The 25,791-nt window shown below is 36.8% G+C and overlaps 1 protein-coding gene across 49 annotated transcripts in view; it reads left to right on the top strand.

The window, feature by feature from the left end:
• The window catches only part of Adgrl3 (adhesion G protein-coupled receptor L3), a 781,670-nt gene that overhangs the window by 745,040 nt on the left and 10,839 nt on the right, over nt 1-25,791 (top strand). For 26 of the 49 annotated variants that reach the window (XM_087582171.1, XM_087582169.1, XM_087582170.1 and 23 more), the window contains one exon: nt 4,469-8,553. The exons of 9 other annotated variants lie outside the window; for them this stretch is intronic. In XM_087582171.1, the coding sequence (XP_087438297.1) occupies nt 4,469-5,268 (800 nt within the window). In that variant the 3' untranslated portion in view covers nt 5,269-8,553. 49 annotated transcript variants of the gene reach the window in all.

Genomic DNA, 25,791 nt, shown 5'->3' with positions numbered 1-25,791 from the left:
GTTATGTTCCTAGACACAAATAGATACTAAGCTATAAAACGAAAATATTTACAATGTGAAATTTAAAATAATACCATATATACACAGTGTTACTCTTATGTAGTTCGTTTCTAGATATTGTTATAGAAAATTACCAATAAATATGCAGACTTCATCCAGATGTATTTGTCTTTTATTTCACCAAATTTAATAAATGCTAATGACTATTCTTAAACAAAAAAGAACTTAGGTAATGTTGTTTTTAAAGTAATAGTTGAAACTGTGTTGCTTATTTTGTTCTTTTTAAGACAGAGAGGAACTATACTAGTGTTTGGAGCAAGCTTTGAAAGACTAGCAAAAAATAAATCTTGATGATTGTCAGATTGCTACTAATCTCAGGCTTTCAGACAAACGCACTTATATTGTTATTGGCAAGGAGAATTCTCTCATGAAATACAGGTGGCTTGGTATGTACGAGGGTGGCTGACATTGAATTTGCCACTTGATTGTGTGTTGTGCATTCCCTCATTCAACTATGCCAACGCTTTCCAGGCATTGAAACGTTCAGTTTGAAAGTAGTCATTCTTGCTGGCAAATGCCTTTTCTTAAAATTTGTAAAAATGTATTTATAGTGTTACTGAAGTATACAGAGTTGGAAATAAAAGCGAAGGAAATACATTTGTTATACTAAAACTGAGAGACTATGTATAGAAATATCTAAATTATCACACATTACTTCTGGACCATTATCTTCTTGTCAGTATGAGAAATTTTATAAAGATAAGTCTCATTGAAAAACCTGTCAAAACAATGCTATATAAAGAGAAAGTCATGATTTCACCAAAATAAATGTAGTTTTCAATGTAATTAAATTCAAACTCAAAACTTTAGAGAACAACAGTAACCCATAGGGCAGGATGCAGTGAAGAGTACATTATATTCGCAAAGAATACAAAGTTGTATGGAATATAATTTAATATTACCTTATGGTTCCACCACCCTGTGGCAGATCAGCACAGGAGAACAGAGCTAGGAGAACTGTAGGCCTCCTCTGGGATTCTTCCTCTTCTTATTAGCAGTGTGGCATCAGACCAGGCCCAGGGTCCTTCGATCTTAGTTCCCTTGCTGAATGACTCTAGTGACACTAGAAGCATTTGGATCTGTTGGTAAACAACTTGTTGTTTATTTTGAATTCTCCTTCTAAAGCTCATTCAAAGTTTTAGCTGGATTTACTTTCCCTTTTAAAGATGTGACACATCTCTTTTGTAAGGGAACGATCAATACTTAAAATGTAAAACTATCCCTTCAGCCAGAGAATATGACCAAAGTGTGCATATGTGAAAGCATTCGAGCACTAATTTGTGCAATTAGTAAGTGCTGACAAAAACATTTGTATTTCTTTTAGAAGACTGGGTGACTCACAAGCCAGAGTCTTCTGAAACGGTATTGCCCCGTAGTTTCCTTGGTTTTTTATTCTTGGATATTTTAACCTTTCTATAAACAAAAGAACAAGGAAAAGTGTTCTTCTCTCTGATTATAGATAAATTTTTCTTGGAAAAAAATTTGGGGCATGTCTCTCTAATAGTATACTCTTAAAATATTTTGTTATTTATGATGATACTGCAATCTAAAGCAAACTTTCTAGTTTGGATGCTTTTCTCTTACTTATTGGGAGGCAGAATAATAGATGGATTTAATATTTCCCCCGTAGTTATACACCTTATTAATTTGAGCTTCAAAAAGCACAGGCTTGTTCTTCTCATTTTTTTTCAATAATGCAGCATCTCTATGGTTTAGCTCTGTTTTTAAATACAAATTTAGATTTAATGAAATGTAATTTATAAGTAATTAATCTTTTAAAAATTATTTTATTTATTTACATTTCAAATGTTGTATCTTTAACGGAAAACAAAGATAATTTTATTTTCATATAATATAAACAATAAAACTATGTGTAAAACAGAGACTTATTTGATCCCATAAAAACAAACCAACCAAAACCAAACAAACAAAAAAAACCCAGCATCTGTCTAGACTCAAAGTAGTAAAATAACCCTTGTGCAGGGAGAGAGAGGAAACACGAGTGGCAAAAGAATACAGTAATGAGAACTTCAGTTCCAGCTTTCTTTCTGTATTTTATTTTTAATTTCACTACTGATGTCTAAAAGTGGATGTCGTTCCTTAAAAGCTGGTACTTTCTGATATCACATCCGTATCCTATCGGGATACAGCAATAGAAATAGTCACAGTTCGCCCCCCTTTTTTACTCTCTGGATTGTGTGACAATTTGAAGAATAACATAAGTGTATAAGAAATCCGTGAGCTGTAGTAACATGTATTAAAGCCTCATTATACTGGTGTGTTAAGCAGGAGGGCCCTTGTTTTCTGACTAACATGTTAGCGTTTGAATTGTGGTAAGCCATGTAACACAAACTCGTGAATTTGGGGATGGTGGAAATGATTCCCCCGCCTCCCTTTTCTGCATATCATCAATTTGCTTTTGACTCATGTTCCTCCTACTGTCGCTGTAAGCTTACTTGTTGTTTTTTCTTTCCTTTTCTTCATGCTGTCGTTTAGAGCCCTACAGAGAGACAAGTATGGGAGTAAAGCTAAACATTGCATATCAAATGTAATTTTTTTCAGTTCACTTTTATTGCATCACATATAGATGATGTAGTTATTAAAAACAGTTCATCTCACAATTTCAAAACTTAAAAGAAAAAGAACCTGCAAATCAACGTCTATGAATATCTGCCAATAGAGATTAGACGCTCTTGTTGTCTGATTCTTTTATCCTGTCACATAACCAGCATAGTTGTTAAGTCTCATGTATTGTTTGTGTGAGTTAAATTGTTTTTAAATCGAGCACATTTTTTTCCTTTGCAAAGCAACCCATAAACTTTTAATTTTAATTAATGCATTTCCATCATCGAACAAGGTGTCCCATTGCAACATGCCCACTTTGTTTTCTTAACGCTGTTTGAAGCCCAATACCAAATGCATTGATGGCAACATTTTTAAAAGCCCCAATGCATCTGCTGCATAATTATAACCATCAAACATGTCACACCAGCCGCCACAGCAGCACTCACCTGCCATACTCAGCCCTTTTTGAAAAGCATTCACTTTTTTTCTTAACATTGTGAATCTGTGTATCAGATATTTTGCGACATGAAAATAAATCGCTTCGACCTATGTCTGTGGTGGCTGCTTGCTAACGGATCTTAGGAATTGTTATTTTTGGAAAGAAAAAAAAAAAAGCTTTACGTGAGTGCAAAGCCCGCAAAAGTCCTCATGGAATTGGCATAAACACGTGACATGTCCTGTCAACTGTCACTGAACTGGCGTTTCTGAAATATGCTTGCATCACAGATATAGAACGAGTGCTATATTTTCACAATTTAGAAGTGTATTGAGAGGTTTAAGAAAATCCTTCAAGTAAATTTTTGGAAATACCCTTCCTTATTTACCAGCACTGATTAAATGTGTAGGTGATTTTTTTTTCTTTTGTGGATATGCTTAAAGTAATGTATGAAACTATTATAGATTCTTGAACTGCTCCTTCAAGAGACTGCCAAAAACCTTGAAGTTTGTGGTTAAATTTATTTTCCTGCAGCTGTTTCTTACCAAAAAGAAAAATGTTTTATCTTCTTTAAAAGTAAATTTTGGTATGTCCCGAGTCATCAGTCATTATAAGAGGATAACTTTAATAATAATATTGTGCTTTTAGGAATCAAACACATTCTTATTCAGTATTTTTCAGTGACCCTAAACAATAATTGTTGGGTTATTATATAGTAATAACTAATGTGATTATAGCAGAAAAATACAAAAGAGTATACAAGCACTTTTGAAAGCATGTATAAATTACTTCGAAGTGCCATTTATTTGACTGGACATTATTTTATAACTTGAAAATTTAACATAATCCATTTGTGGTATTGTATGCAAAAATTATTTTATTCTTCCTAAATCATATTTATAAATCAAGGTAATAAATGTTTCTCTTAGTTTTGAACTGCATATTCAAAGTGTCACCCATGAATTATGTTAGTTATTTCAGAGATATGTAAAGTTAGCGATGAGGATTTAACTGACTTTAATGTGTATAAATTGAAAGCAGTTAATGCCTATATCAAATCTTAATTTGCCAGTTACAACTAAATACAATTTATCTGTTCGATTCTGTTTGTGTGAAACTGGAAATTAATACATTTTTAAATTTTTTTACTTTGAATACTTCTTTTCTCTTTATAACATTTCTGTTATTATACATTTTGGATTATATACATACGTGCTGATATGTATAGATTTAATGGTGCTTTTTGTTTCTTTCCGTTTTATATTTAAAATGCTAGCAATTTATACATATTTTAGAGTCATACATGTTTCTACTTTCGTGTTTGTGTGTGTGTTTGCGTGTGTGTTTGTGTGTGTGTTCGATGGCTCATTGGATATAAATGTCATAGTGTCTTGTAATCTTTTTCAGAGGGGCTTCTGAACAATGCCAGGGATACAAGTGTCATGGATACTCTACCACTGAATGGTAACCATGGCAACAGTTACAGCATTGCTGGCGGCGAATACCTGAGCAACTGTGTGCAAATTATAGACCGTGGCTATAACCACAACGAGACCGCCCTAGAAAAAAAGATCCTAAAGGAACTCACTTCCAACTATATCCCTTCATACCTGAACAACCACGAGCGCTCCAGCGAACAGAACCGGAACATGATGAACAAACTGGTGGACAACTTAGGCAGTGGGAGTGAAGATGACGCCATAGTCCTGGATGACGCAGCGTCCTTTAACCACGAGGAGAGTCTGGGCCTGGAACTCATTCACGAGGAATCGGATGCTCCCTTGCTGCCCCCGAGGGTTTACTCCACCGATAACCACCAGCCACACCATTACAGCAGGAGGCGGCTCCCCCAGGACCACAGCGAGAGCTTCTTCCCTCTGCTAACCGACGAGCACACAGAAGACCCGCAGTCACCGCACAGGGACTCTCTGTACACCAGCATGCCGGCCCTGGCCGGTGTGCCCGCTGCAGACAGTGTGACCACCAGCACCCAGACCGAAGCCGCAGCGGCCAAGGGTGGTGACGCCGAAGATGTTTACTACAAAAGCATGCCAAACCTGGGCTCCAGAAACCATGTGCACCCGCTGCACGCCTACTACCAGCTAGGGCGAGGCAGCAGCGATGGATTCATAGTTCCTCCCAATAAAGATGGGGCCTCTCCGGAGGGGACTTCCAAAGGACCGGCGCACTTGGTCACTAGTCTATAGAAGGTGACACGGGGATGACAACCAACGGGACAGCTAACACCCGGTGGCCCATTCTGAGTCGATATAAGCAGTGGTCATCGTGTGTAACACGTGTGTGACATCTGATGCTGTTCTCAAAAGAGAGACTCTGACATTTGGTTTTTTTTTTTTTTTTTTAACTTGAATTTTTAGGTCAGCGCAGGGGAGAAAGCTCCCCCTGTGCCCCAGTCTTTCCCGTCTTTCCCCTCAGATGGACACTTCATTATGTTAATGAACGAGATAAGATGAAAATGGCGCTCATTGTGGCCTTGTTGAGTTAGGTTGTGATTAACAGCTCTGATGCTCTGTTACTAGAATCACGAGGACCTGATTTTTCTTTCTTTTTTTTTTTTTTAAAAAAAAAGAGGCCGGAACTATTGTTTGGAATTAGTAACAATGCTGCATCTAGATTGGAGTGCTGCCCAGCCGTAGAAGCAGAGCAGAACTGTATCCCATAGCGGTGCGCGGTCACTCGCAACCTGAGTTCACCACAGCGAGCATAGCTGTGAAAAGCAAAAGCAAAACAACAGAATTAATAATCTGACGGTGGGGAATTCTAGAATTATATGCTAAATGCATATTTTATGATTTGCTGTATTAACTGATGATAAAACTAATGGCAGAAAAAAAAAGAATTGAACAATTTCTATGTCATGTACAGATACTAGCATTGCGCATATAGTCTGCTTTTTGTTCCTCCAGAATTTGAGTCCTGTTAATGTAGTGGCAAAGAAGAAATTTTCCTTTTCTTTTGTGCTAGTCTTGCAAGTTTGTCTACCAGTAAAAGAGCAAAGTTTCCTTCCTTTCTTGTTTTCTTTCTTTTTATTTGTTCTTTTGTCCCCTCTCCCCCCACCCCACCTTTTTATTTTTCCTTTAAAAATTCACCTGGCAAAAAATAATAATAATAAATAAATAAATGAAGCTATCACTTTATAAGAATCATTTTCTAGTAATGCAAACAAATTATTTTTTAACAAAAAATAAAATAAAATAAATAAAATTAGACTTCCTTCCCTCCATATATATCTATCTATCTATATTTATCCAGCCCGAGTATTTCCAATGTCATTTTTGCAAATTAGAGCAGGACAAATTTTACATTTCCAGGGCACATCTGTTGTAATGCGAAGCATTATTTGGCAAGCAGTTCATCACCAAGGCAGTAGCTATGATTCTAGAAGCTAAGAGGTGTCTATAGAGCTAGAGGGGGCTTCTGCATGTGAAATGCTGTAATTCGTAGGCGTTAAAAGTGCTGAATGGGCAGTCTGACCCCCACGTGGGCACCTGCACTACCAATTGTTAGAGGAAATTCACTCCCTCCTAGTGAGAGTTGAAAGGTCAAATTATTTTGAGGTAATTCTTTTTTTTTAAAGTTTTCTGTTAACAGGAAAATTTATTTATTTGACAGGATTTTAAGTAATGTAGAGATACAAATGGTAAATTAGCAGCACATATAATTTTTTTTAAATTTATGATCCATTTTGTATGGTCTCAAGTTGGATGACCTCATTACTAATATTTGTTGTAAAAGTGAAACTTGTTTGCCGACCAATAAACAACTGATTGAGATTTAGAAGAGATGGCTTTGACGTATGTACTATATTATCAAGTCCTCTTTTGACTTTCCTTGCCTTTCCTTTTCTTTGTTTTCATAATATAAACTCTTCTTAACCTCTGTGACCCAAGTGAGCAACACACACACACACACACACACACACACACACACACACTCTCACACTCAGATATATATCTGACTTGAATATCCAAACACAACAGTACAGATTTTTGCAGACAAAGTTGATGCATAGCACCCACTCAAGTGGGATAAGGAAGATCACTCATCTCTAGTCACTAGGCTTAAGGCTAAAGACAGTCATCCAGTGGTTTAAATATCACTTGTGATGCGGCCATCTCTCAGGGCCCCTTATTGTAATCTTTATTCTAATGGAGGAATTTGGAAATTTAAATTTCCTCAGTTGGCTAAGAAGCACAATAGTAAAAGCAAAGACCTTATTCATTGTACCAGAAGAATATAAGGTCATTAACATCGACACACTGTGTTAGTTTTCTCTATGGCCACCTCAAACAAAATCTGTTGTGTTGGTTCTCCTCCATCCCTCTGACTCCCTTTCTGTAGTCTCTGACACCTCACCCTGCCCCAATGCATATTTCCCACCTTTATGCCTCCTATGTAAGACCTTTTTACTTTGTTTTTGTCTTCTTCAATGTATGGGTACTGGTGAAGGACAAAAGAATTCCTTCAAAAGAACTTTGTAGATCTTTCTATTCCTACACTACCAATGTGTCAGATCAAGGAGCCCCACGTAGAATAAAGCTCAAATGAACTTGCCAAAGTATATTTTCCCTTGTAGTATATCCTTGGGCTTACTTTACAAAAGCCCACGCACTAGCTATCTCTAAATGATATCTTAAATCAAGGTGAGAGGCGTTGAGAGTGTGACCAGCCAGTCTTCCATAGACACTGTAAAGTCTGTGGTAGAGAGGAAGTTGTGCACCCATTAATCTGAAAGTCATTTCAAAAGAATCCATGGATCATTTGATTTTAGCCAGATGATGGCAATATTTTCTTGAAATCCATAAACATTTTAATTTGGAAGAGAAACATAAGCATTAGAAGTAATTAGTTTTCTCACGACATGGTTTGGGAATATTCCCCACATTACCGATAACCCACCCGATACCTATAAAAAAAATTCCCTCAGTGAGCAAACCTAAGTCAGCCTCAGAAATAAGGCTATTGTTTGTGGAGTGCTAACACTTGTGCTTGATTTAAAAAAATACTATCCCAAAGGAAAGCAATATCAGTAAAAGGCCGTTTCATGAGACAGTGGCGACCCTACTTCAGTCCAGCTCTTCAATCGTCTGTAATCTGGCATTACTACTTTCCTGTGTGGTGCTGTGTGTTTCGTTATCCAGAACTTGAAAGAGGTAGCCTTCCCATTTCTACCGGGAACAACCTGAAGAAAGATCACTTGAATACATCAACTGGTATCCAAGGCCTCTGCCTACTGTGCGCTAACGTTGCTCTTGCATCAAGACGAAAGGGCCATTGGCGACCTCTCCTCTCATACATCATAACTGCCGTGCTTCAGAGAGTTAATCCTGTGGGAATCAGACCAACATCATTTAAAAGGACAATTAATAGAATCAATATGCAGGGAGATCTTATACTATGCAACAGCAGAATGTTCTCCTCACCTTGAAAAACCTTTGCTATGCGACTCTAATTAAACAGAAGAAACAGTAGGTAACGTACGTGACTGTGTCTCATTTCAGTAGAAGTGTGTATATTCATTTAGTCCTGATTATACCACCTACATTATAGTTCCTGACCCTTGCTTCCACCCGACTTTTCATGCAAAGGCACTGACACATTAATGCTAATAACTTTTTCTTCATTCTAGAACCTTTGGTTGATTCTAAGTCTTCAGTACAGGGCGGCATTCGTTGCGTGCTTATTTGCATATTTTACCAGAAGTAAATTTCTACCAAACAGACTCAGTGTGCATACATAGCACATTATTCAGCCCACTGAAAGAGAGAGAGTCATGTAAATGAAACAAGCCAATTATTGCTTTCTAGTAAATAATATTTTTGTAATATTTTACGCTTGAAGTTTTTACCTCTTTGAGGTCTTAAGTAATGAGATAATTTGTCAGGGCACTAACTTAAGGACCTCAGGTGTAATCGATTCTTGTATTGATGGCTTGTTGCATAGCCAATGATGCTAATTGATAATATTTATAAGTAAATAGAAATTCAAAGCAGAAAATTGGTTGGAATTCAGTTAAATTGTGTGAACATCCCTCTTCGTTTTTAACACAGTAAATGTGAACATATGGGAGATAAATGTCGAAGCCCCGTGCTAGAATAATCTTAGTGAGTAAAATGAATTGGCCTGAGAACAATTATAACTATATTAAAATAAAAATAAGCAGCCAAAGCAAAGGCAGCTAATTAAGTTAATCATAATTTCTTATTAAAGAAGGCCCATGGTGGTTCTAAATTAAATCATAGTTTATGAAATGCTGTTTTTAAGACCACCTATACAATTTAAAAAATTGATGCACTAAAAATATCTTTTAAAAATTTGGGCTTTGAATTTTTTTTTTTTAATCGGAGCTGAGGACCGAACCCAGGGCCTTGAGCTTGTAGGCAAGCGCTCTACCACTGAGCTAAATCCCCAACCCAAATTTGGGCTTTGAATCTTCAGTGTCAACAGTGTGATGAATCCTCTGACGTTAATGATAACTTTAAAACATGTTTGGAAGTAACTGTAGTTTTGTAGGAAAGGGGGAAAAGCTTTTGTCTAACAAACAATTGTTAGCGGAATTGTATCTATGCCATAGAAATGAAAGTCTTTAGTTTTTAAAGTTGTTCATTAACACTGTATAAAACTCCAGTACTTAACATATTTTGGAGGAAAACAAAAAAAAAAACACCAATAAAAACAACAAACAAACAAAAGTCACTTTAACATAAATGAATGTCAACTTAAAGAGTCAAAAATAATCTGAAATTCTTATCTGATAGGAATTGGTACATTAGCCATAGTCCTTTACTCCAAGACAAGTAATTGATATAAAATTCTATGTACAAACTTCTCAGTATATTATAGGCCAGAATACAAATATTTAATTGTTTATTTTTAATATGTCATAATCTTTCACATAAACAATTACTATGCATTCCTAATTAGAATCTATATATTAGATCTTTCCATGTCAAATTTTAGAAAGAAGACAGAAGGAACACAAATACATAGAAAAACAGGTTTGGGAAACATTTTCATATAAATGAATTCTATGTAAAAAAAATTTTTTTTAAGAGTTCATAAAATAGAGTCCAAAGACTAAACTCAGTTTTGCAATCAGGAAATTTGTCTGTTTTAAACCATCTGAAAAACATGTTTTTAGACATCTGAACTTTCATTTATAATCTAAAAGTGTTGATAGTTGGTATAGCTGTTTGTGTCCTGGTTAAGCCATAGGGGACATTTATCTAAGGCATCCATTTACCTTGATGACGTCATGCTTGCTTTACAAAGGAAAATGGTCTTTAAATTGTCACCTGTATATGTGTTTGAACAGTCTAATTTTTAATAAGATTTCAGAGGAAGTAACTTTTTTACAATTAGCCAGGGAGTTAGTTTTGTATATTCTCATTTTAAGTAATCATTATAGTCTTCTAAAAAAATTATAATCATCAGTTTGCCTGTAGCACTTTTAAGTTGTTATTAAAAATGCCTCAATTCCAAATATGTTTTTGAACCTTTACCTGTCTTACCAGTATGTTGACTGTATTTTTCTTCATTTGTAATTTCCCTGCCACTGGAGAACATGATAAAAGGAATTGGGGACTGATTTATGTGACGATTAAGAAACAGCTCACGGACACCACCTTCTTTTAATCAGCTAGGAGTTTTAACTGTAGTCCGAACAGTTCCAATCAGAACCTGTTTGGCAAAGTTTTCCCAAATACACAATATCTACATTAGCATTTTAAAGGAAAGGTTTCAGGGGAAGGGGTGAAATTGCTTATAATGATTAAAAAGCTGTTGTGCCCAATACTTCTGATGTGTTAAGAAAAAAATGTAAATTCGTATATTTTCATCATTCTAAAACCACAGAAAATACAACATGCTGTTAGCCTTTTTTTTTATATTTCTCACGTGGTTAACTCCTGTTGCACAGAAATTTCAATACTTCCTAATTGTCTCTAAAATATAAGTATTTCTCATCAGTTCACCTTCACCCTCTGATCTCCTGACTATTGAATACCTACACACTTAATGCAACCCGTAGCTTTGTGATTTTTACAGCTTTATTATGACCCTCTCTAGTAAAATTGATATTAGAAGTATATGCATTGTGCAAAATAATTAACAACCTATAGTCTTATGACAAAATAGCCAGGCACATATATACACACATATATATCTATACCTGAATATTGTTGACTTATCAAATTACCACCATGCTGACAGTTGTCGATCACGGTAGTCACTTCCCACAATTCTGCAAAGAACTCTACATATTCTAGACTATTGAAATACTTGACAATACAACGCATCAGAATGGATTCCCAGTGCATCTTGAGAACCCAATAGTTTTATATCGAAGTGCTACCTTTGAGCTAAGGAGGAAGGTGCAAAAAAAAATCTAATTAACAGAGGAATTTAGATTTGTTTTACTGGCCCAACACTGGAAAATTCTTACAACGTGAATCAGATATAGCTTCTTAACTGCATACAGATGACAAGGTAATGGTGTCAACCTTAAAAATTGCTTTGTTCCCACTGATGTTTGAAACAGGCACAATAATATTGCCACCCTTATTGATTGACTTCAAAAGATGTCTCATGGACCTAGAGAATCATGACACAGGGAGCAGTGTGGTTCTTCAGAGTTGGGGCACAGTGGCTATAACAGTGTGGCCTTAATGCTGAAAGCTGATTATCATTGTACAGTCTTGCTTTCAATGCCTCAACTTTCAATTGTCCTAATGGCTGATGGTTTGATTGACATTTTGAATCACAAAGGACAAAGAAAATCACTGAATGCTGGCTTTCACACACCAGTGGAAAGTAAAGATATCCTATTCTATCCTGAATCATAAAAAATTGTGTTGTCCTGCAGAATTGTAGACAGCTGTGTGTGTGTGCGTGTGCTTTGTAGATATGTCTCCGTCATCTATGTATTCTAACACCGGTGTCAATATTCTAACATCTAATACTTCCTGTAAACTATAAATTCAAAAAAACTGTAGAACCAGATTTTTTTCTCCCTTGGCTTTTCTAAAGGCTTTGGAACAGGACAGATAACTGGGAAAGTTTTCCATATTGTATTTATTCTTGACAAAGATTCACATTTAATTCATGATATAAGTCTGTTAAAAATAGCTTATTTTGAAGACTAACAACTGATCGAGCTACTCCTCACTGATATGAAAAATCACTTACAGAAGCAAATACATAGCTATTGTAACATTGGTCTCATAGAATTCTTCTGTATTCACATATAACACTATTCTGGCCATACGCACTGATAAATTTCAAGGTACTCAACCCCCACTACCCTCTTGTACAATCCTTTTATCCTTTTTAAAAACTATGCTTTGTACAATCACGTGTAAAATCATGAGCTACAAAACTCAATAAAACGTAAGTAAACAACCAGTGACATAGTTACTGTTGTCATATGGGACTCCGGAAGCTTTGGTTTTGAGGTGGTATTTTATGGTATAGGAAAATAGCTAAAAATGTAGTTCCTGTGCCTCTCGTGCTTCAACTCTGCCAACCTCCCCTCACAGACTTATTGTAACATGGGGGGACTTGTTTTTCTTTTGTTTTAAAAGAAGTTACTGTTTGAAGTGTCTGTCAGGCATTTATCACCTACAATGCGTTAATTCATTTACTTTCTGACCTTGAAAGTTGAGATATATATATATATATATATATATATATAATGAAATTTAGTCTTATATTGTCTGTGTCGTCTTAATTTCCCTCATGCAAACAGAATCACGACAGACACCCATGGGCCCTTTGGCCAAAGAAGATTTTTCCAAGCTTTGAGCTGTTACATGCTGTTCTTTGAATTAAGGGTGCATATGGTTTAGTCAATACTTTGGATGTCATGATAGATATTATATGATTACCATTCTGTGGCGTCATGGATTCTGAGTTATCTTTAAGTTATTATGATACATCAGATAAACGATCATGTGCAAACGAATTAACCCACTTCTTTTCATTCTAATAAGAGGGGAACAGGCACTTAAGAGAAATAGTGAATAATAATCTCAAGGATTTTCAAAACCCATTTCACTGATAGAGAAGTCCATGTGTGGAAGGCTGCTGGAATCAGTGTATGCTGGAGAGACACAAGCCAGTGAGAACAAGAGTCAAGCGAGGTATCTTTCCATCTCTGTATTCACTGACGAAGCCTTGGACAAGCCTGCTTTGATGTCGGATTCTATCACTCACCTGTGAACCCAGTTTTAAGAATAGTGCTCCCCATCTCTAAATATCAAATGTGATTCTCATGTCATGTGACGTTCTACACAAATATCACCCGGGGAGTTAAGTGAATTCTAAGATAATTCTAAGTTGAACATGTGTGCCTGTTGATTATCATAGCTTCTTGCACCTAATGGCTAGTGAGATCATACCAGTACGATTTTAAATCAGACCGAAGGCTCCACTCTAATGGGTGTTTCTTCGTGTTTGTAGGCACACATTTTCAGAGTTCGGTATTTCCTGAATAACCTTGCAAACTGTTATTTTTAGCACCATAATGCAGCATTTAGATCTTCACTCACCAGGATTTGTCTGATGACAAAAAAATGGTTCTTTGTTTAAAACTACGGAGAAGATGTGAAACTAAACAGAATTCTTTATTATAATATGTCAGACACTGTGCTCCCTGTATATCATTCTGCTTCCTAAGATTCTTTGACCCAGATGTCCTCAAAGACACTAAAGAATGATATATAGGCAACTGGATGATTCGTAGAACTCACAGTGAACTACTTGACATTTTTGTTTATAAGTAATGCATGTTAGAGAAATGTTGGGCAGTGACTCCTTTAATAGTAATTGGCTCTGATCTACAAGGAACAACGTTATCAAAGGGTCTCCCAAATGCTGGCTTCCAATTTTTTGGTAAAAACAGAAAAATTGAGTGGAATGTTTATGACCATAACTTTTCTTAAGTAGAGCTTCCTAATTTCTAATATCAAATGCCCATTTGGTTACAAAAATGGAAGCCAAAGAAAGCAGTCTATTCTCCATAAAGTGTCTTTATTTGTAAAATGCACAAAATCCAGGTGGTGATCTTTTCAATGTATGCTTGAAATGATCGAGTCCATAAGGACGTGTGAGGTTCTAAATTGCAGGCATATGCTCTGGGGCTACTCGAGTAGTAGCAAGAGTGTTGCACTTCGTCTGTCCCCTGTATGGTATAGATTGTCTTCCTCCCTCAAAAGTAGCTGCATTTATATACTTGGAAATATATTGCAGACAACATTTCTAGATCTTGCTAAATTTTGCACAGAGGTCAATGGTTGAAAATAAATGCAGGATATATCACTGCAGTAATACCAAAGGGAGAGTGCTCACTCGGCCTCTATAATAATTAAGGTATAAATTTGGCATGAGAAAGTTGGAGACTATATACAATTAAATGTGTATCCTATGCGTGAGATATATGATCACCACGTAAATGTAGATGTAGATGTAGATATACATATAGCACGTGTGCTGTGTGTATGTGTGTGTGTGTCCTTATCTAATTGCACATAAAGATGGCCACCAACTGCATGCAGGCTCTATGTCCTGTAGATCAAACCAGCTGCAGATGAAAAAGGTTTGCTAGTGTGCCCAGAACATATAGAGATATTTTCCTTGCCATTTACCCTAAACAACATTGCATTCTGATTTATATCATTCACATGTTCTAGATACTACAAATAAACTAGAAACTATTACAAGTGTACTGAAAGATATGTTTCAGTTACATGCAAATATCTCACCATATATTAAAATTTTTTTCATCTACTGATTTTTTTAAAAATCCACTGTAACATCCTAAAAAGATCCCAACATATACAGAGATGAGAAGACTGCATATATAATTGACTATATATATATATATATACATATATATGTAGTAATTACACATTATGAGAAAAGGTTTAGCTAAATGTTATTCCTATTAATGTTTATTTAAGTTATAGCGAATATAACTAATAAAGATAAACAAACTAGTTTGAACATAAGTAAGGGACTCATATAATGTGCAGTCCGACAGACTTGCTGGACTTTTCTTTATTTGTAAAGTGTGGAACAAAATTGTAAAATCAAAGGATGCCTAGAAAGTAAAATCATTTGCACTTTTAAAAATAAAGATTTAAAACTATAATAATAATAACAGACATTATTATTATTTTTAGTTTTGTCAAAATAATATAATGCTGAAATGTTTATTATGAAAAAGACCTTTTAGGAGTAAAAAGTTTAATACAGTCGGCACTAATAGCTTTTCTCTAATTCAAAGAGATTTCATCCAGCCTTTATTCCTAGATAAAATGTTTTACCAAGAGATTTCAGAAACATCAATTGTTTTTAAACTCTTACACAAAAATTAAACAAAATATATGGCCATATTTTGGGAGACCAATTAAGTGTTTCAAAGTATTAAGTGTATTAATTGTAGCATGGAATTCAAGAAAGCCAAGAGTACCTGAATTCTTTAACTCGCACAATGAAAGTGATCTTTGAGGTAACCCACTCTTCAAACGTAAAATTCATGTGTGAATTTTCATATTATCACACCTGTCTTCATTTTTATATTCTTGCTGATAGCAATTGAAATGTTACATGTCTATACTATTTATATGCAGCTTTAATTCTACCAATTAAGTTAAATCCCCCAAAATAACATCTTTACAACTGTTGAGGAAAAATATAAAGTGTGCTTGAATATACATTCATTGCCTCGAATACTGTGTTTCTTCAAGATGATTCATTTTTGCAGCCTTGAGAATAGAGCATAATATTAATTTTCATAATTCCACTGTAACTGATTAAAAAAATCGAATCCTTTAATAGGAAAAAAAAGAAAACCCAGAAGACATAGCCTTAGTAAAAAGTAAATCTTTTGCTTCTAAAGTAGTCTTTTACTTTTTTTAAAAATTTTAAGTATAACTTCTTATGCTTTCTCTATAATCTAGTAAAACAGTAAGCATACCTTACAAGTGAGACTGGTGTGTAGAGAAACTGACAAAGTTTCAAAAATGAATGCTGTTACTTGAAAAATAAAATTCGAAAAGACGTAATATGTAAGTAGGAAATATCAAGATCACTAATGACCTTATAAAGAGTAGAGTATGAGCGATTCAGTTTTACATTTTATTTACTTATTTTTGAACGATGTTGAACTTGGCTCACTGTTTTATGCCATCAGGGTCGACTGAGTCATCTGCACATTATTTCCCAGTGTTCCCTTTGCGAAAATTACCTTAGTAAATCAGTACCCCTTGGGAGTATCAAATAGTAAAATTCAGCACACACACACACACGCATTGACATACTGTTTAGCTCAGGGTGAGAATCATAAAATTTAACTCCATAAGAAACATCAGCATTTGCATTATGTATGCTTAGTCTTAAGTCTTTAAGAAATTAAACAGAAGAGATGTGTCCAAAAATCAGAACAGAACTCACCAAAGCGAGTATATATAATATAGCTGTCACTGAATTTATAAAAAGGATAGTTTCTTAAATCATTGGTTTAAACCATCTTTGTCATAAAGTAAAATATTTTTCTCTTTAGGCCATTTCCATCACTGCTAAAGGGAAGAGCAGGAGAGCCCCAAAATAAAAAGAGGTGCGCTACTAACTTGGGGACAGGCAAATTCCAAGACACACATAAGATGTTATTTACACACAAAAAAACCTCCCCCTTTAAATATGATTGACTTACGCACAGTGACTTGATGTCTAGCACAGCTATCCAAAGCCCCTGCTCTTTAAATACGACCTATTTGTAACTCCAAGAATGAGGCGACTGATTCAATAAAGTTCAATTTGCACAGTCAGAACACTTAGAATATCTAGTAAGTAACACTCCCAGATCTGTGAAATGCCCTTCCTAACATTATTTCTGAGGGGCATTCAGTTTCCATTAATTTAGATTGTTTCAGCAAATGTTTAAAACATGTTAATATTGTTTTAAATAGGAATGGCTTAGTGGATGGTGGACAGTGGACGGTGGAGGCATAGTTCTTTAGTCTTCGCTCTCAGGAGGCAGAGGCAGACAGATTTCTGAGTTTGAGGCCAGACTGGTCTACAGAAAGAAATTCAGGGCATCAAAGCCTACATAGAGAAACCTTGTCTCAGAAAAACATCCCCCCCCCAAAAAAATACCCCATGAAAAGTTACAAAGAAGTAACCAACACTCATTATTAGAAGGAAAACTCTCTTCTTGATGGGTTCTCACGACTACTAGTATTCTTTAGTATCCTCTTTCTATTATTTTTTATCAAGAACACATAGAACTGATACATCTAAAATATTGGGGTATTTAACATATACCTTCCATCAATAATTTGGGTAGAAAATAGTTTCTCGTTTCCATGACAACATGTGACCAATTGACAACACCTATTTAGTTTAGTCTATGGAAGTTTATCCTCATGGATTATTTATACTTACTAACTTGAAGGGAAAAAAAATACTATTGGGAAATAACCAGTTCACGTCAAATATTTATCATCAGTGACGCATGTATTGTTGATAAAGAAAACCCTGACATTCATCACTTAAAAGACTAGAATATTAAAAATTCTGGTTTAGTTATATCCTTATGTAAATTTTTCTGTCAGTTGTATAGAAAATAGCTTAAGTATAATTTTTGCATAATTCTCTTTCCTTCTTTCACAAGGTAGTCTTATATTAATTTTTGAGTAAATTTTTTTCTTTTTCTTTTTTTCTTCCATTTTCTTTAAATTGGGTATTTCTTATTTACATTTCAAATATTATTCCCTTTCCTGGTTTCCAGGCCCTCATTCCCCTAACCTCTCCCCTCCCCTTCTATATGGGTGTTCCCCTCTCCATCCACCTCGCATTACACCCCTCCAAACAATCCCGTATACTGGGAGATATAGCAAAGCTCCCCTCTCCTCTATCTGGTCATTTCCTCTATCAGACCATTTCCTGAACTCACTCCCAGGTTCAGAGTAAGCACCGCCTGATCTCATTGCATCAATGATCTCATTGATCTCTTCTGCATTTTAATCTTTTTCTACCCATGAATCTCACTCAGTCATTACTCAGTTTTTATCTTGGCAGGTCTTGTGTTCCTGAGTCCTACAGAGCTGATGTTATCTCATCAGTATTTACTGCTTCTGCTTGTTCTTCCTTTGCTCTGGTCCTTGCTCCTCTTTTGGATCAGTTCTCACCTGCATTCTTTTCTAGGTCAGGTTAATCATCTCTGCGATCCTCTCTCCTCTCTACCCATCATCCTATACCATCTATCTATTGGGGTGTGTGTGTGTGTGTGTGTGTGTGTGTGTGTGTGTGTGTGTGTGTGTGTATGAATGTGTGTGTGAATGAATGTGTGTGTGAATGTGTGTGTGTGTGTGTGTGTGTGTGTATATGTAAAGTGAAAATGCACAGAGTGGCAGATCTCCAAACAATACACTTAATCACTTAATCCTGTCTTGTTACATCTCTAAACCAAACTCCACAGAGGTCAGGTGTCTGATTCAAGAGGAGCTAATTTCTGTCAGGATTTCTCAATCACTATGTATTTTTTTAATGTAGTTTGTATTTTTTTCATTTATTTATTCACCTTATATCCCAACCACAGACCCTTTCCCTCCTCTCTTCCCACCCCTTTCACCCATTCAACCTCCTGTTCTCCTCAGAGAAGGAAAAGCCCACCCCTTGGTACTAACCCATCCTGGCACATCTAGTCTAATCAGGACTAAGAACGTCCTATATCACTGAGGCTGGCCAGAGAGGGTAAAGGCATTCAAAGGCAGGCAAGAGAGTCCAAATCGGAGACAGGTCCCCGATGGATCCAGTTGTTGGGGGATCCAGTCAAGACCGAGCTGCACATTTGCTACGTATCTGTAAGGATTCTAGGTCCAGTCCACGTATGCTCTTTGGTTGGCAGTTCAATCTCTGTGAGGTCCCATGGGCCCAGGTTAGTTGGCTTTTAGGTATTCTTACGATATCCTTGATCCCCCTGGATGGATCCCTCAACCTTTCCCCAACTCTCTTCCACCGAACTCCCTGAGCTCTGCCTGATGTTTGGCTGTGAGTCTCTGCATCTGTTTTCATCAGCTGCTGGATGAAACCTCTCAGATGACAGTTGTGTTAGGCTCTTCTCTGCAAGAACACATTCTTTTCCTTGTGTTTTGTTTTAGATACAAAACTCTTGCTCTAAAAGGGTTGGTAAGTCTTTGAGAACTGATTAAAAGAGAACTCTGACCTAATCAATGGGTTAATCCACGGACAGGTCACTGCTGGGTGTGCTTTTAAGGTGATACGGGGATCTTTTGAAAGTGTGGCCTTGTTGGCAGAAACACTAGGGGCATGTGATTGGGATCTGTACTTTTCCTCAGCTTCTCTTTCTTGCACTCTGCTTCTCAAACACCCGGAGGTAAGTAGTCTTGGCCAGGAATCCCTGGCGTGATAATCTTGTTCCCCTTCTCAGACAAAACAATGAATCTAACTGAACATTACCTGGATCCTTTGAAACCATGATGCAAATCCTCCTTCTTTAAACTGTTTCTGTTAAACATTTGTTAGAGTAACAACCACCATAATACAGCAAACTCCCTGCTGCAGTGACTTACATGAATGCCTCAGCCTGTGCAGGTTAGTTTCTCCTCTCATGGGAGTATTTCAAGTATTTCTCTCTGGTTTAAAGTGCTAGAATACGGCTCAACATGTGAAAAGGTAACTAATTGAATTATAAATTCTTTAATGGAATCGGTGGAATTTGTTCACTCAGTCAGGGAGGGAAAGGTTTAGAGTAGTGTTAGCTGGAATTCCGGATCACAAACACAGTAAAGGTTGCTCCTCTTTTATGTTTTATTTCTGTTTCTTCCCTGTGATAACCTTTTGTTTTCTTACTGAGAGAGTGTTTTATGGCAGTGAAATATATAGATGTAGAGTCTGGACTGCCTGGATGAAAATCCAGCTTTCCCCATTTTCCAGTTGCTTGATTTTGACCAAGTTTCTTTCTGTACTTTGGCTTCCTTGCTCATAAAGTTGGAATAGCAATAAAAATCTACTGAATGGAGTTACTGGCATAAGACAGACGAAATCCACTAGAGAAGAAGGCATCTGAGAACAGAGTCTAGCACACAAATACATGCCCAAGAATCATACCTTTTGCATATGGATGTAACAGGGCACTTTGATCTTGTTGACAAACTCATACTTTTATGCAGGTTAAGACTCTTAATCAAATAGCTCTGTGAGAAGACTGGAGGACTCTTCCCCACAGCCTTTGTTTTGGACAAATTATAAGGAAAAATTCAAATTCATCATGCTTGGTTCTTGTATCTTTCCCTTGGCCAGTTTTCTCAGGGGGGAGTATAGAATCATCAGCTCCTCCTAGGTTTCCATCATTTCTCCCATTAAAGCAGTGATGGTTTATCAGGTATGCATGGCCAAGAGCCTGGAAAAACAGTATCGGTTTGTTCTTATAACTGGGCAACTTGCTGAGTCCAATCTGAAACATGAGACGTGGAAAGGGTCTCCTTCAAATGTAAGCCATGTCACCTCTGAGTTTAACTCCTTGTTCGTCACTCAGATGTACTTTCTCAGCAGTGAAATGTCCTGAAGCGGCAGTTAAGCTCTCATTGCACATTCCAAAGCTACACACTTTCTTGGTTGGCTGTTCTTTTCCATTTCTTCTTAATTAGTCCAAATGGAAAGCAATCAAAGCTCAGACCCGAGTGTTCTAGGCCTTCTGCTTGCAGCTCTCTTATTCCTAACAACTGAATTAGCTCTGTAACTTTAAATTTTTTTTCCAGTGCAGAAATGCTATCCTTATGTGTCCTTGAAAAGATAATTTAATTGGCTTTGATCAAAACCCTTTTGCACAAGGAAGGGTAGAGATGAAAATGCAGGTAGGATTAATCCCGGATTAGTGAGGGATTCCAGAAAAACCCTTGTTCTCACCAAGCCTCGGGGCATGGAGCTGAGGGCTGCACACCACAAAGGTACAAAGCTGACGAACAGAGCAGTGAGGGAGACGAGGATGGCGCCTTCCGAGAGAAACTATCTTCCACATAACATTGGCAACGTATAATTTACTTTGCACCCAAGCTCCTTGTTTACCTATGGACTGTTGATCTTCTCTTCAAGCATGGGAACGTGCATACCCAAGCGTGCACACACATGAGTGCGTACACCTACACTTACGTGTACCCACTGATACACAAACATGAGCACACATACCAACACATGGCCTTCTAGCCTTTTCCCCAGAGGTCACAAAATTTTCAAGAGAACTAGGTAGGGACACTGCAACAGAGTCCCCCACACAGGTGAGTCCAGAAATTGATACATTTTCTTTTACAAAGCTACATGATTAGCAAAAGAGTCCCAAAGGGGTAAGGCATCTATTGGTCTCCTCACCACAAGCAGGTTGAGACTCCTTGTATACATTAGCATTATTAGAGTTGTCCAAAAGGGAAAAACCGAATGGGGTTTTCTGCCTAAACAAACGAACTGCCCCTCACTTTGATTTTTCTCTTCTTAAATTTATTTCTCTCTTTAACATTTGAGATAATATATTTACATGAATTCTCCTTCCCCTCCCTGGAGAGACTATTTCTCCCTCTCCCAGCATTTCACAGTTGTCTACAGTTCTTTGCATAAGGCTGACGCCTCATGAACACCCAACCCCCCACCCAGGTTCTCTATGGTATGTCTGGTGGTATCTTCTATGTTCAGCTCACATTTTGTCAGCCATGTTGATAAGACTTTCTGAGTGTAGCTTCTGACATTATTACTAGGAGACACAATTTCACAACAAGCTCCCTGATTCTCCAGCTCTCAAATCTTTCTATCCCCTTTTCTGCAGTGTTACTTGAGTCTTAGGTGTGGGAGTGTGTGTGTTTGTGTGTTTGTGTGTGTGTGTCTATGTGTGTGTGTGTGTGTGTATGTGTGTGTGTGTGTGTGTGTGGTGTATCCATTGTGACTCAACTTTATAACTCGGCATTTTGATTGGTTATAATTTTTCTATAACTTATTTTTGTTTGTTGCAAAGAGTTTTCTTGATGAAGGGTGAATTTTCTATTTTTCTTTTGAAGTGTTTCCAGTAATACTACAAGCCGCGTACAAATAAAAACCTGAATTGAATGGTCTCATTAAAAATTTTAGAAGTCTTTAAGTCTGAGACAGACTTGGACATATACCAGGAAAAATTACTTCTTGTTTCTGGCAGATTTAATTTAAAATGAGCTACAGGGGTGAGCCTCATAAGAAAATCATACCAGTCTTCAATTGGAATAATTAAAGGTTAATTGTGATTTAATTGCAAATAAGATTGAAATTTTCCAAGTTAAAAATTCAGTTGAAAATTATTGATTAAATGCATACTAGATTTCCATATCTAATTTTGGATATGTGGAGTCAAAAATGAGAGGACAATATCAATGTGTATATGCTTTATATTAAAGCAGCCACATAATTTTCATACTGTAATGTTTTGAAAATTACCGCATGATTAACCCTTTGCATTGTCAGTCATTTGCCATGAAAGCAAGCAGAATGCAAAATCAACATACACTCTAACTTTTCTCAAAAAAGCATCAGCTTTAGGTACAACCTAAAATACTAAAGATTAAGTCACACTTGGGGCTTACGTAGTCGTATGTCCAAAGTGTTTGAAAATGCTCTCCAAAGCAGAGAGTGCTTACAAGGATTATAACTCTCAAGACTATTGGAACATTGTGCTACAAATAAATCCTGATGTGGCTTTAACAGAAAATAGGTGTTGGAAAGAGCATGCTTCTGAGAGGGACCACAGACTGAGTATGCACAGAATAAGATTCCTTTTATTAAATGAGCTGCAGCTCAGATGTCTCCAGAGTTTTAGAATGCTACTCAGCAATTATATTCCCGTTGAGATTTAATTATCCCATTAGATACTTATTTACTAGTACATATTAACTTACAGTACACCATTAGAGTGGATGAACTAATAAATACATAATCATTGCTACATAGGAATAGCTTAACTAAATAATTATTAACGGTTATTTTACAAGCATTTAATAAAATGCCTGTAACAATGCTTTACTAGGTGAAGGATATATATATATGTGTATATATATATATGTATATATATATATATATATTTAAAGAGGAAAAGGAAGGACTGACCTACTTTTTTTCTTTTTTGTGTTTTATTATTTGTTTATCTGTTTGTTTGTAGCTACTATTCATATTCTCTAATCTCCTTTGTAATGAATGAACCTTACACAAATCCACTCAGAAGTCTACATGACTTTTTCCTCATGAAGAGATCTTGGACAGTAACAGAGATAAGGAGAATCCCAAATGTCTCATGCAAACTCTCTAGTATCAATAATATTGCAGTACCAGGGAAATATTAGTGATCCCCAGAAAAACAGACAGGAGCCAATCTGATGCAACTAACAGCAGGGTCTTAATCTATTCAAGCTACTCCCACCCTACCCCACCCCCAACACACCTCCATCATGCGGGTTGATTGTGGTGGCCGGGGAGCCCTGAATGTCAATCTGGGCAAGTCTTTATAGTAAGCAGCAAGCAGGGAGCATGTATGCAAGCATCTAATTGGAAAGCTACTGTGGCCTTTAACATAATTGGCTGGTGCTGGGAGTCATATCATAAACTCAAATTCTGCTCCCCTCTGCATTGGCAGTTGTTAGACAAGGGATGAGCTTGTTATGTGGTTTATTGGGGGAATAACCTGAAGACACTGGCCTTGTTGAGAGTGTGACCTGGAAACACTGGTCTTTTGGGGGGATTAGCCTAGAGACTAGAGCTAGGCTCAGGTTTTGTTGGGGACAACATGGAGACTAATGCTAGGTACCAGCCTGTTTGTTTACCTGAATTCAAACTTAGGTGGGGTTATCTAAAATGGAGTCTGAACTTTAAAAGATTTGGCATCTCAGTATTTCTCAATCTGAAACTATTTTGCCTATGTAACTGGTTATCTCTTACTTGCAATAAGCTGTCAGTCTGATGTTAACATGGACAACCTAAAACTAGAGTTTCTGGTGCAGCAAGTTGCTGTTAATGAAAATGTTCGGGACTGGAGAGATGGCTCAGTGGTTAAGAGAACTGACTGCTCCTCCAGAGGTCCCAAGTTCAATTCCCAGCAGCACATGTTAGCTGGCAACCATCTGTAATGGGATCCGATGCCCTCTTCTGGTGTGTCTGAAGAGAGGGACAGTGTAGTCACATACATAAAATAAATAAATAAATCTTTAAAAAAAAAAAAGAAAATGTTCATGTCTTCCAGCCACAGATTATGCTTTTTCAACATATTTCCTTTATGCACAGTGGTAAGACAGAACTGAATGAACAGTTTTCTTCTTCTAGAATTCATGAATAGATTTGTTCTTATCTCAGATCTTACCCAAGCACATAACATTTTTTTTCTTCCCTTATGAAGTCTCCTTCCTTTCCCTTTTCTTCTTCTTCCTCTCCCTTTCCTTCTCCCTCTCCTTTTTTATCTTTACTTTTTCATTTAAAAGGAAGCATTTTAGAGCTGCTTTTTGGCACGTATAAGTGTCCACCCTCACTACACTGATGTTGCGGGGTCATGATTAAGTAAAATAACGGTGGCTTGAACACAGTTATTTCAACAATGTGACAGACAATCTGATGGCTGATATGGCTACAAAAATGACCAATGGCACTGAGGAAATATTGTGTGGCTGTGAGTGAAAAAAGTGATGACTCAGCTCCAGACCAGGAGGCCCTGGGACTTTACCATGTTACTTCGATCTCTGTGAAATGTAAAATTAATGGACTGCTTATTTCTAGATATTTTTTTCCATTTAATAATTTCTGTCTGCCATTGACTGCCTACAACTAAAGATGCAAAAGATTAGGTGTAGCTCCTGACGTGCTTAGAAAAGAGTTCCTCAAAGAAGCTACTTTAGCAACTACTGAGGCCACTGTCCATCTTTCCTCTCCTTTTTTTTTTCACATTCTATCATTAACTCCAGCAAGCCACCTTGGGAGAAATGACAGGAACAAAGAAATAAGCACTCAGAAACCTATGTCCTCAAGATATCAAAGCAGACAGAGAAGACACTCTGCCAACCCTGAATGGTACACCTCCAGCTTCCTCACCAGGAGGAGAAAGTTAATGCTAGCTAAGTGCACTGGCGCTCACTGAAAATTCTAGGGAGGTTGAGGCAGGAGGGTGGTAAGTTCAAGGCCAGCTTTGCCTACCTAGCAAGATCATGTGTTTTATAATAGGAGTGAAATGTAAAACAAAATAAAAGCAAGCTCTAAAACAAAACATACACAACCTTAGTCTTGTTTTGATTAATATTGCTTAAGCTTCTTTGTCATATGCAACTGCACATTCTCCTTAAAAGAGAGAACAGTAAGTCTCTTAATATTATTATTTCATTGTTTTTACACATATAACATTACACTACTGTAGGTTGATGCCATTATGCAGGTGAAGGCACACAAGTTAGGTCAAGGCCTTGATTGAACAGTAGACAAATAAGGCAGGGACAAAAACCCCTTTGTAAGGTAGGAGAGAAGGAGAAGGAATGAGAATCAAGATAGAGATGGCGAAGGATGACCCAGATCCAGACTTGAATCGCCAAGGTGGCTGGGATGGATTTCTGTAGGCAAATCTATCTTATCTAGGTGGGCAGCTTATATCCTTTATCAGTGGGTTGCAAGTTTATTGTGTGGATATATTGTGAATTGAGAATTTA

This window comes from Rattus norvegicus, chromosome 14 (assembly GCF_021556685.1).
Source record: "Rattus norvegicus strain SHRSP/BbbUtx chromosome 14, alternate assembly SHRSP_T2T, whole genome shotgun sequence".
NCBI lineage: Eukaryota > Metazoa > Chordata > Mammalia > Rodentia > Muridae > Rattus > Rattus norvegicus.
The sequence above is the reverse complement of the archived record's forward strand: the minus strand, read 5'-3'. Positions and strand labels throughout refer to the sequence as shown.